Source organism: Drosophila subpulchrella, chromosome X (assembly GCF_014743375.2).
Source record: "Drosophila subpulchrella strain 33 F10 #4 breed RU33 chromosome X, RU_Dsub_v1.1 Primary Assembly, whole genome shotgun sequence".
NCBI classification, from domain to species: Eukaryota; Metazoa; Arthropoda; class Insecta; order Diptera; family Drosophilidae; genus Drosophila; species Drosophila subpulchrella.
In genome coordinates this window covers 5,467,978-5,480,207 of record NC_050613.1, presented here as the reverse complement: position 1 = coordinate 5,480,207, position 12,230 = coordinate 5,467,978, and the positions used below count along the sequence as shown (strand labels likewise).

Sequence of the window (12,230 nt, the reverse complement as noted above, 5' to 3'; positions counted from 1 at the left end):
ACGTATTAAAAGAAAATAGGTAGGTATAATATATAAATAGTATCAACATAATATCAACATTCAATTAAGCAACAATTAAAAGCTCTTAAAAAGATATTATAAGAAAATAGGTAGGATACAAATTAATAAATGTATAATATATAAATAGTATCAACATAATATCAACATTCAATTAAGCAACACAATTTTCTTTTGCCATTATTGGCGACTGTTTGAAGTGTCCCATTATACATAATTATTAAAAATTACCTCAGACTTAACTTACTAATCTGTTAAACGGAAATGAAGAAATATGTAAAATGGCCTAATTTCCCTGCTCAAACGCTGGGCTTAAATCATTTAAATTAGCCTCCTCATTTCCCATCTTAGGGGGATTTCCAGCACAAATCTGAGCACCTTTATCAGCTCGTAGTGAGACATCTATTATGATGAATTATGGGCCTCATCAGGGCGTCATCGCCCCGGTTCTACCGCAGGAGCGACCCTCGTCTGATGGGAGCCCCGAAAAAGGATAAAAATAAAGGCCAAAGGAGTTGAGACCGGGCAAAAGAAATTGCATCCTCTTCGCTGATTTCGAGTGTGCGCGAGTGAGCGGAAATACTTTTTCTGCTTATCTACATGCTAAAATCTAAGTGGCAACAGAAAATTCTGCGAGCAAGAAAGAAGAGAATAGAAAGTTGGGGCAGGAGGCCATGGCCAAAAGCCAGGGAGCCGGGCCAAGTGGAACGGGGAAAGGATTCGGCTGGAATATGGAAATAAGTTTTATTATATGTGCGAATGCTGCCATCGTTTTCCTTGCGGATACCCGCTATACGGACGCCATTTGGTGGCCAGAATGGGATATTAAAGTGCTGGCCATCGCCATCTACGCTCCGAATGATTTTATCAAATCTGCTGACGCTGAATTGATTCGGGTCGATTCGATTTGATTTGATGTGCGCTTTGTGTAAATTTATGTGATGCGCTGCAGTTTCATAAATGGAAGCAAAAAAAAAAAATAAAGCAAAAAGAGCCCAACCTATTTGCCATTCATTCAGCCGCTCGTTCGCCTTTGCCAGTTATTGATGGCATAATTTCTAACGCCCCGAAAATCCTTTGAAGTGGGGGCTGATATGTAAGGGTGGGTTCAAAGCTCCGGCAGGTGAGGTCCCCCCACTTCTGCCGCCCGCCATCAAGCGTCATCTAGCACTCCAGGCGATAATCAGATTGAGGTCCTCTTGCATCCTCCGAGGCTCGGGTGTCGCCCACAGTGGGATGATTACTCGGAATATCGAGTAGAAGCCGTGTACTGTGTATTTAAATATATACGGGAACGTTTTTACTTAAGAAAATAAGAGTGTGAGTCATTGGCGGATCCAGAATTTGGTTGTGGGGGATATAAAAAAATGTGTTGAGTAGAAATAAAAAATTTGGAATATAATACATATTACATATACATTTTAGCACGACTGGGGGGGATCTATCCCCTACATCCTCCCGCGTTTGGTGTGAGCTGCACATAATAGAAAATTACACAAAATATATTTAGTAGTCCCGGACGAAAGAAAAAAAAATGCATACGAAAACGTTGCTTAAAACTGAACAATATTTAGTTTCGGTTTATATTAAACGTATAGATTACAATCAGTGAAGGGGTCTCCATAGAAACTCTACCGCATTGGCGCATTTATATTCATATATTTCACTTTATAAAAGGACACTTAGTGGCCGTTTCTCCAGTGGCGGTTAACGTTTGTCGGGCAGATATTTTTAGAATATTATGCTTTCTCGAGCGTCATGGGAAATATTATTTTAACAGCGTGTCAGCTCTCTTTCGTTTAGTTAAAAGTATAGCTGATTTCAGAAGGCCCAATGAGTAGCAATTTTTTGATCTCGAATATATCTAAAGCCCAAACTTATGAAATAAATTATCAAACCAATAACTCAGTGATTAAAGTTAAATTAAATAAGTCGGGAATACCAATTTGCTTATAACTTGTTAACAAGTTCATATGGTAATTATCTTTGTTGAGGGACTCGAGAAATTGGGTTTAATTACTGGGTGATTTGTAGCTGCCGAAAATCGTCAAGGAACCCACTAGTATTGCGAATTTCCCCGGCCACCTCTAATAACTAGAAATAGTAGACTCAATTTCCGCTTAACGTTCCTTTTTGTTGATCGAAACCGCAGGAACGGCTTGCAAATTGGGTTTCTGTTATGAGGGGGATCCCGAGTCCTGGCCCATTGTTGCCCCGTTCCGCAGTTCCATTCGCGCACGGGATGTCGTGTGGTATCAACATGGGCCCTGGGCATTGTGCAAAGTCAGCGTACGAGGCTGTTTTACAATTTAGCTGGGACATGACTGCTTTGTCTTCCTGGCACCAACGGGCGTCCATTCCCGCTAAAACCCAAAACCAGCCCCTCCATCAAAAACTATCAAAGCCAGGCTCAAAAGGCCCGTTTCGCCTTAAAGGGAGTGGGCATATTACGCATACGACTCGTTTTCAATTCAGCAATTATGCAGGTAGAAAGAGCAAGCTCGAAAAATGTAATATTGAATTCAATTTTCTTAATAAATAAAAATGTTCGGTTTTCTTCTATTGAAGTCTTAATGAGTTTCGTATAGGTCGAAAAAAAACAACGTTATAAAACGCCTTTATGCAGGAAATTCCCAAGAAAATTCCATTTCTTGATGAAACCCAAAGGACTTGAAAGAAATTTAATAACGGTAGAGCTAGATCTGTTCGGTTTTGGATCACAATAAATTTGTATCTTGGTGAGAAAAATCATGCTATTAAACATTAAATTTTATAAATCACTGAGCAGCTATTGTGCTGCAGTTGTGATCAATAATGACACAAAAGCGTTTATAAAAAGGGCCAATTAATTGTTGTGAACGTGGCGAAAGCCGGCGGTAATTGAATTAATTGAACAATCCACACCTTCTGCATTGAAATTGAATTTGTAAAAATTAACTTTGTTTTTAATGCGCGCACTAGTAATTATGACTATTCACTCCAGAAGACACTGTTAAGGACATTCACGCCCCCCTCCCCGAAGTGTACCGCGTGGAAGGTTAATTCCAGGCCCGCCCCTAAATAATTTACGCAAAACCACATCGCAGCAAAGGTATACGGTTTTTTTTGATAATTAAATTATTTATTGGCTGGCCGAGTTTGCGAATGTCTGTCTGCGGGTCATAAAGTTTCCCGTGCCGTCGATATCAATATCGGAAAGCAGTCCCCATCGGTTGTCAGGGGTCCAGCGGCGCCCCACCTCCGGTTGTCGTGGCAAAAGTCATTTCATTTCAGTTCGCCTCACTTCAGCCGGTATTTTCCGTCTATCTCCCCAAAGGTCATGCCCGCAATGGAGCTTCAATTTAGCATTGGCTTCGGTTAGAAGAGGCGTGTGGCATTCGTGGGGGAGTCTGCTGGCCAAATTGAATAACATCGAGGAATCGAGGAGTTGAATAATCGGGAACGGCCAAGGAGAATTTTGGTGACCGAGAAGCCCCCGCCAGCGAGGTAATTAAGTGTCTTTGCGTGTCAGTCGATGTATATTCGTGTGGTGGCCACATATTTATAGACGCGGTCTGCTGCTTGATTAATCAGACCCTCGACTGGCGCACTCTGTTTTGAGTATATTCAATTTTGGTGGTTCCCGCTCTCATACACTCAGAGAAAATAGCAGGAACTCTGCCTAGGGATACCAAAATTTATTGTTTTATAAAAACTAGATGGCTTATTAAGAAACCTGTTATGCGCTATTAAATAATTGTAGGTATTATTTGAGAAATGCCACCTTAAAGTTTGGTTTTAAATAAGTACCTTTTCTAAAATCACACTTAAAACTGAAAATAAAAAATATTATTTCAATTATGTGGGTTTCTCGATCGCCAATGTATAAACTAAGTTAACCATTCACTCGTAGGGCCGATATCTCAATGCCATGTCAACATTTGTCATTGAGTTAAATTACTTTTTCGAAAACGTTAAGTGACTTTGTAAACCGAGTTTTCCACTAAGCCGTGTGACAACATTTAATTAAATTAAGAGAGAACGAACTTGTCCTTCCGAAAACTGTTTCTTAATGTTATCCTTCTTTGACAGATATGAAACTAGAACCTTAACATCACATTAGAATATCGGCCTTTACTCCCTGTTAAGTCTTCTTCGGCTCGATAAAACTCCCACTTAATTCACACAGCCTAAGGAGATAAAATTTTCTAATCTCAAACATAAACAAGACCTTAGCAGCTGATGCCATAATCAAAGCAACCCAGTTCTACTGCTCAATTCTGTGATTGACAGCACTTTTACATTGTATCTCGTTTAGATAGATAAACAGACTTGCCTTTTCGACAAGTTTATATAGTCTTTAACTTTTTTGAACAGATAGCCATTGAGGACTTTGAAAGGTGCTTGATAATCCAACCAAGCTTTTTCTTCCAATTCCCAAAAATTGAAAGACGAAGGAAACAAGTTTGAGTGAAAAGGAAACGGCTCCAGTAACACCGTACTTTGCTCATTCAAGTGACAAATTTCATTTGTATTGATTAGTCAACTCAGGTTTGTGTGGTATGCCGGGCTTGGGTTACATCGAAGCGGATTGGAGTGGCCTGGGAACGGAGCGCATCCGCCTCGGGCTCAGAGTCAAAGTCTATTTTACATTTCAAAGTGTCAGACGACATTAGAACTGCCAGGATCCGTTCCCTTCGACGCCGGAGAAAAGGGCGCTGCATGTCTATTAAATTCCAGGCAGCAGACAGTGCGTGAGAAAAGTGCTCGCACGCCCGCGAGCACATTTCCGCATCAGACAAGGCGACAAGATTCCTATCACGCTGCGTATTATTGTTTTACTAATGTCGATGGAGGCCCTCCTTTGCCCGACCCCCGAGTCACTTCGGCCTTAACGCTCTCGCCACATTTGCATGGCCGTCGATTTAAGATGCCACATTTTGATTTTCGCCAATTAGAATCGAAATCGAACCGTCTGAGTGCCCCAGAAATGATTTGATGGTATGATGGGGACTGCAGCTCGGGAACAATTCACATTAATAATTAATGGCAATCAGGCGCCGAGTGACATGCGTCACTTTGATGATGCTCTGCCGTAATTTATGAATAGCTTGCTAAATGTATCGGAAATGTGGTAGCGAATTGTGTCTGGGAAATAATTATGTGCTCTAAGTCAGGCTTTCGAACATGATTTAACAGGGTCCTAAAAGTAGTTTAAAATACTGTGATCACAATTCAGTTTCTATGCCTTAAAAAACAGTGTTGGAAAGGAACTGTTTTATTGGACCTAGATAAGGTAAAAAGTACAACAAAATATTAATAACCCAGGGAAAGGCTTAATTGAATATCGTAATACATATTTTTAAATTTACAAAATGAACTAACTAACATATTATTTCCAAGCTACAATAAAATACTAGTTTTTGGCCAACAAAGTGTATATTGACCGAAAATATGAAAGATTAAAACATAATATCACTATAATTAAAGGACGTTGCTTATCCTTGAATATTTAAATACTATTACAACATCGATGGCTTATTCTTAGGGTTAATAAAAATCAATAAGATTTTTTTAGGACCAATTATCTAAGACAATTTATCTAGGTACTCCCTGGTTAAAACCACTTAAGGCTGTTTTCATCGTTTTGGTTTTATGTCGTTTACGAAAAGTTAAGGCAGTTTCTTGACCTTTTTGGGGAGAAACAAGTTTTCCAAGAGTCTTAATTTTTGCTCCTTTAAATAAGGTTTTTCGATAGTTTACTTTGCTTAACTTATATAATAACATAATAATAGGCAAAAATGTATTTATGGAGGAGTCAAGGCCAATTGTGTGATTATACAACATAAATAAATTGCGGCCTGCTCTTTGACCTTTTGAGTTCAACCACCGCGAAGTCAAGTGTCCTATTCGCGGCCCCATTCAGATAGCACCTTTAATTAAGGCCCAAATGCAATCCAAACGCGGCTTAACTTAATCCATCGCCTAATTGTCGGTTATGCCAATTGTCATTCGTAGAGCCCCGTGCAGTGTCATTATATTGGGCGATTTCTGCTCGAGACCCCAATTGTGTCCCCGGATCCCGGGGATGCCATTGCCATTGCCATTGCCATTTCCATTGGCATTTCCACTCGCATGCCAAAGCCAAATCAGATTCGGTTGTCAAACAGTCAGCGCAGTCAATGCAAATTATGTTTACATATGCAAAACGAGTTTGTCATATACGCGAGCACTCTTCATATATAATTATACACATGCCTGGTCAGTGCATGTTAAGTCGAGTGTAAGCCCCTCGAATTTTCACTGTTCCGGTAAATTATTAACAATCGAGCCCACTTCTCTGAATGGGCTCTTTAAGGGAGTGCAAATGATTGTTGAAATATTTTTCGCTGACCCGAAAAAAAGCAACGTCAAAGCTTCACAGGCAGATAAAATTTTACATTCTATCACAGATGTGACCGCATAAATAGTAAGGAATTCGTTTTATTACTTAAAATGACAACAATTTTGAACCAATTGATGTGGGTTTATGAATCGAATTTTCAAACGGCGGTTCATTTTTATAGATCAACAAAACATAAAGGCTACCTTGTACAGCGTAATAATGAAATGCACATAGTTTTTGGAAATACCAAAATCCAATAGATTAGCCCGTGTTTAAAATATGATTTTCCTCCATAAGCACTTCAAAACCGTGGTCAATTAAGCCGTACAGAAATTATATTTTCGTTCGCGTTTCCAAAAGCATGCACATACTACTGCCTATTATTTCGGACACTGTAGTTCGAATTCGTGTTGCAATTCCTGCGTGAGAGTTCGGTTAGCGTGCATTTGAAATGCAGTCGAATATTTTTTGGCAACATATCTAATGGAACCAAACAAAAAGAGTGGATATATGTGTGGAAATAAATTCTTGCTGTCCTGCGGTGGCCACATTTAGGAGACTATTCTAGGGGGTTTTCGGGTGGTGGGTGGTTCAAGCACACAACTAGCGAGACAGAGAGACAGGTATGTATATATATAAAGAGAGAGAGAGAGAGAGAGAGAGAGAGAGCGGCAGGCGGGGGTGTGGGTGGGTTTTTGGGTGGTTTCTGGGGGGTGGCGGTATTTTATGGAGGGACACGCGCGGGCACAGACTAAAGTTTCATGGGTAGACGAATGGGGGCGTAAAAGTTGGCAATACTTACGCGTATTATCTTCTGATCACGTATTATCTTGCGTATGCAATTGACGATGAACGTAATGACCATTCCGCCGAGTATCAGGCCAAACACAATCACGATGATGACCACATGCTCCGATTGGCCAGCCGCCTCGCCCTGCAAAAGACACGGGATTTCCGGTTTAATTGCCATCTTAATTGCATTATCAAATTACCAAGCCGTTGGCCCAGGCTCGAATCAAAATAATCAAAGTGTGGGTTCCATTCGCCACTTAATTGAGTGTTCGTGTGCGTTACGAATAACCAACTAATGACTATTGGCTGTGGCAGGGATTTCTTGCTTTCCATTCAAAATATTTATACAAATATGGGTGTTTATTTATTCATATATTTATAAGAATTCCTAGTGCAACAAGCTGGGTCTTATAATTAATAGCACTAGTCACTGTGTTTTAGTTTAGAAATTTTATTATCGAAGAGTGTGGCTCTTAAAGGGAAAATTGTATTTAGGCTGTAAAAAAAATATACCAAGGACATTTCTTTTGATTCTGTTCACAACTTCGGGGGCCTAACATATCTGTGCCGAATTTTATGTCGATTTTGGTCAACATTCTGTCGTCATAAATTATACGCGCCCAGTAAACACAGCATTTATTTTGGACCAATTTTAATGTCGACCAATTAAATAAACATAACTTGTGCATGCGCATGATTGAGCACTTGATTGAAGCCTGTCCTCGCACACATTCATGTGATATCGTTTGAGCAAATTAGTGACCATAAACCAAAACCAACAAATGGGGTATCGGATAAATAAAAATTCCAATGCGATTTGAAATGGCCCCCCCACGCAAAACGTATAAAATTAGGAATAATTATGAACACATTTTGCAAAGCCTAATAACAATTCGCTTTAATTGGGCAAGATATAGAATGGAATGCAAACTGCATCGGCTTATGCGGTGCGAAATTTTTGACAAAATTAAATAATATAATTTCTGTAAATGTGTTTGTTTTGACCAGCGGAATTTTCAATAGTTCATGGCAACGTTCGATTCAGGGCCGTGGTTTAAAGGCGGTTTTTGTCGGTTTTTGTGAATATAAAATTATGTGCTTTATACTCTTTTACAAATTGTGCATATGAATAGTAGTGGGTCGATCTATAATATCAAATTGAATAGTTTCCTTTCGAATAAGGTGTGATGGTAATCGGCTTATTTGATTTTATTTTTATTTAATACTATTACACTTGCTATTCATCAATTTCTCAGCGAATTTTCCGGAAACCTCTGTGACATAGAAATCTCTTTCAAGTTCGATGGAAATTGAATTACATTAATACAAATTTCAACTGTTTCGGTTGAAAGAAATTTTTGAGTCATTCCGGCTTTGGCCATTTTGGTTTTCTTCACTTTTACTTTTTTATGGAAATTTTTCCTTTAAGCTTTTTGATTTAAATAAAAAATCTGTATGTCAAATTTCTTAAAATATTAAAAAAACTTAGATTTTAGCGATTAAAAAAAATGATTAGTATAAAATGGATTAAAACCAGAAAGGAAGTTAGCTTCGGCCAGGCGAAGAAGATGTACCATACAAGTTAACCGTTTAGTAGTTCCAGTGCACGACTTTATGCATGTCATAAGAACTATACGTAAAGGTAGAGATTTGCCACAATATATACAATATCTGTAATATTATAAAATGATACATTTTTTTAAACAACTTAAAAGAAGTGCAGCCCTTAAAAATTTCGGCGAATAAATCATATAGCTGCCTCAAGAAATATGGGTCTATTTACATACAATTTACGGACTACAATATAGGGTTTATATGGTTGCTGTAATAATAAGTAATTTTCATTGCCAAATAATACTACCTTTAGATTTTGTTGTATTAATTTGTTTAATATCACTCAATTGTAATTAAAAACGTTCCGTTTGTTCTATTGCAGGATGGGGTAGCACAGTCGCTATGACTAAAGAAATTGTAGTGCATGTAATGTGAATGTCGTGAGTTACAACCTCACTTTCGCACTGGGTAGTGGTAAGTAGAAAGTGGTAAGAAGAAAGTGGATTAGATGGCGCTGCGTGAATCATTCCCTGAGATGTCGGTGGGGCGGGTAACTTGAGCTCGCTGACTTTATCAAATCTAATGATCTAATGCGCTGATGTTCAACTTCGGTGTTGCTGGGGGATGCTCGGCAAATAACTGTTATTTACGGCTAACGAACAAGTCCCGTGAAGAACAACCACAACAACAGCAAGGCCTTCCTGTAACACAAACCTCAAACTTTGCCAAACAAAACTTATTTGACCAACTTTGTTTGTGTTTGTGCCGGTGCAGGAGTGTGTGTTAGCGTGTGTACGTGAGTGTTTTTGGGTGTTGCCATCATCGGCGTGTCGAGCATACTTATAATGAGCGGGGGGCCAGGGGTTCAGGGGTCACGAGGTCAGGGGTGGCGGATGGGGAGCCATGCCGGCTTGAAGCTGGCCTATAATTAGATGCACGTACAAATGGCCCAGTTTTGTGTGTGCCGATGCACTGAGAGAAAATAGTTCTTCTTTACTTTAAGCTTTTTTATTTCTTCTAAGAAAAATTATAATTGTTATGTTTTCTAGGTGAAAGGAAACAGATATACATTCAATTTTGAAAGTATTTTTTGCTAGTAATCAATTAAAATATGCGTATTTCTGAGTAATACAATAGATACAAATCATATTACAGCTTTAAAAAATATTACTTTTTGAGCCATCGCGTCTGCATGTTAAACTAAAAGCAGTTTTTAACCACCGAATTTCCATGTTTTCTAGTTTAAAATGCGGACAAGGTTATTTATTGTTCTAATTGACATTTTTAAACGCTTAGGAATAAAAATATGAGTAAGTAAGAACTTATTGAGATTTTAAGCCCACACAATTGTGTTTCTCTGTATAGGCGTGTCACTTACCGTACAGCCCTCCTCGTCCCATCGAAATTTACAATTGTCTTGGCTATTACATTTCAAATCCTTTGATATGCAGGTCGCGTCCTCGCAATCGTACTCGTCCTCGGTGCAGGCTGCGAAATGGGAAGGGGCAAAAGTTTGGGAGTTAGAGAAAGTTGTAAAAAATTTGGCACAAAATGGCAGTTAAAGTGAGAGGACGAGGGCAGCGGCTAAAATGGCTAAAACGCCAATCAAAGCACAAATCGCACAGTGGAATGGACAATTGGCTTCAATTGAAAGTGCTCTCCACTGGATTGGAGTGTAAAACGGCTGCACCAAATGTATATTGTCATTCGAAGGCCATTCAGCAGACAATTCAATATGGATTTTATTGATGTGGCAGGTCGATTGAATATCTGACAAAATATTGCTGCACACAGATCAATATTTTCTTTTTCAATATCCCTGCGGCTTGATTCTACAAAAATTATATGGTCTCTGAGTATATTGATATTGTATTTGACTAATTTGAAGATGATTTGGAACGAAACGCAAAGGATCAACTGTGATTTATTTAAAACAGGAACTGTAAGATCAAATATCTCTCATATTTTACCAATTTTATGTGTTTTAATACTCTTTCCATAAATTAATTTAACATTGCCACATTTTCTTTCAAATAATTGTACGTTTCAGAAACACTCCGTATAATTTTCAATTTTTCTCTGGCTACATAAAGTTTAGCTTGGAGTTCGGTTTGAACACCAACCAAATTTTATTTTATTCGCAATTGAATTTCCCGGTCATAGAGAAGAGAACCGAATTCGATTCGACATTAAATTGAATGTCAATTCAATTTGACTTAAAGCTCCGATCGATTGTGAGCCTTAAATTGATGGACTTTCCACAGTGCAGCCATTGAAAGGCGACGATGGGCGAGACCACAAAGCAAATGCACGTAATCTCCGACATAAATCGCTCAGCCAACAACAATAATTGCCGATGCTGGCAGTTGAAGTAGATGGAGCCCAAGGAGCAGGAGTAGGAGCAGGAGCAGACCCAAAATCTGGAATCGGAGCGGGAATGGGAATGGGAGCTTCTCGAGCAGAAGGAGCTGGTGCCGAAGGTCCTGGAGATTTGGGGGCAGGTCTCTAGCTGCCTAGCTGCCTGGCTGAACGGCTGCCCGGCTGCCTAAAAGTAAACAATGCTGGCCCGGGGACAAAGGACAATCGTTGAATGACAAAAGAGTGCTTAGCCTTTTGCCTCCGGCAACTGGCGGCAATCACGCAGGACCTCCGCCTCCTGCCTTTTCTTCAGACATCCAGACATTCCGACATTCGGACAGACAGATAGATGGGATATGGTGGCCCGTTGGAGATAGTTGGTTAGACAAGCGACTACTTCTCAGGCTCCAACTGGCAAATGAGCAGCCGAAAGGGGATTGGGGCCCGGCTTAGCACCGGATTGCCCCCAGGATTTCGGCCATGCCTTTGTACTTTGCACCCCGGCCATTTGTTGCCAATTCCAGGGATTTGCCACCGCCATCAAAGGGATGAGCAGGAATTGGACTTACCAGCTCCTCGGTCCCGGAACGCCGTGAATAGGATGCCGAATGTCGAGTTAATCGCGATTTGATCTGCGTAGAAGCGCAAGTGCAGGATGTTCGAGTCCGCCGTAATACTCTCGCCAGCCGAACCGCAAAAGTTCTTAACCCTGGAAGGAAAAACCGGTTAAATGGGTTGTAACCACGGTGATAATGTGGTCAACATGATTTAAAAAGGCAGTTTTAATGATAAGTAACACCAGCTTACAAAACTAAGTCGAAATGCCATCTTTGAGTATGATCACAATCAAATTAATTAAGTATATCCATTTTGGTTTTTATGCGTATATTACTAAAAACGCGATTTGTAGATAGTTAGACTTGAATTTTTTTAACATTTTTGGATTTTGTCACGCCTTAGAACCTATATCAACAACATCTCTTTTTTATGTGTATATATGTTAAAGCGCTTTTTTTACTGGTAAAAAGATTCCTTGGTGACCAAAATTGGATTATCAGAAGTCAAAATCATTTGTTATTTGAGGCGATACTGTGTCGTGGAGTAAACTGTTGATCTTAATCGTTCATCAATTTTCTTGAAGTAT

At 39.5% G+C, this 12,230-nt stretch overlaps 1 protein-coding gene across 5 annotated transcripts in view; it reads right to left on the bottom strand.

The window, feature by feature from the left end:
• LOC119556215 overlaps positions 1–12,230 on the bottom strand; it is a 94,501-nt gene that overhangs the window by 17,876 nt on the left and 64,395 nt on the right. For all 5 annotated transcript variants that reach the window (XR_005219965.1, XM_037868196.1, XM_037868195.1 and 2 more), the window contains exons 8-10: positions 11,656–11,795; positions 10,107–10,216; positions 7,185–7,316 (exon numbers count right to left, since the gene is read on the bottom strand). Coding sequence is in view for 4 of the 5 variants with exons in the window: in XM_037868196.1 (XP_037724124.1) it covers positions 7,185–7,316; positions 10,107–10,216; positions 11,656–11,795 (382 nt within the window). In the remaining variant the exon portion in view is untranslated. The remainder of the gene's footprint in view (positions 1–7,184; positions 7,317–10,106; positions 10,217–11,655; positions 11,796–12,230) is intronic.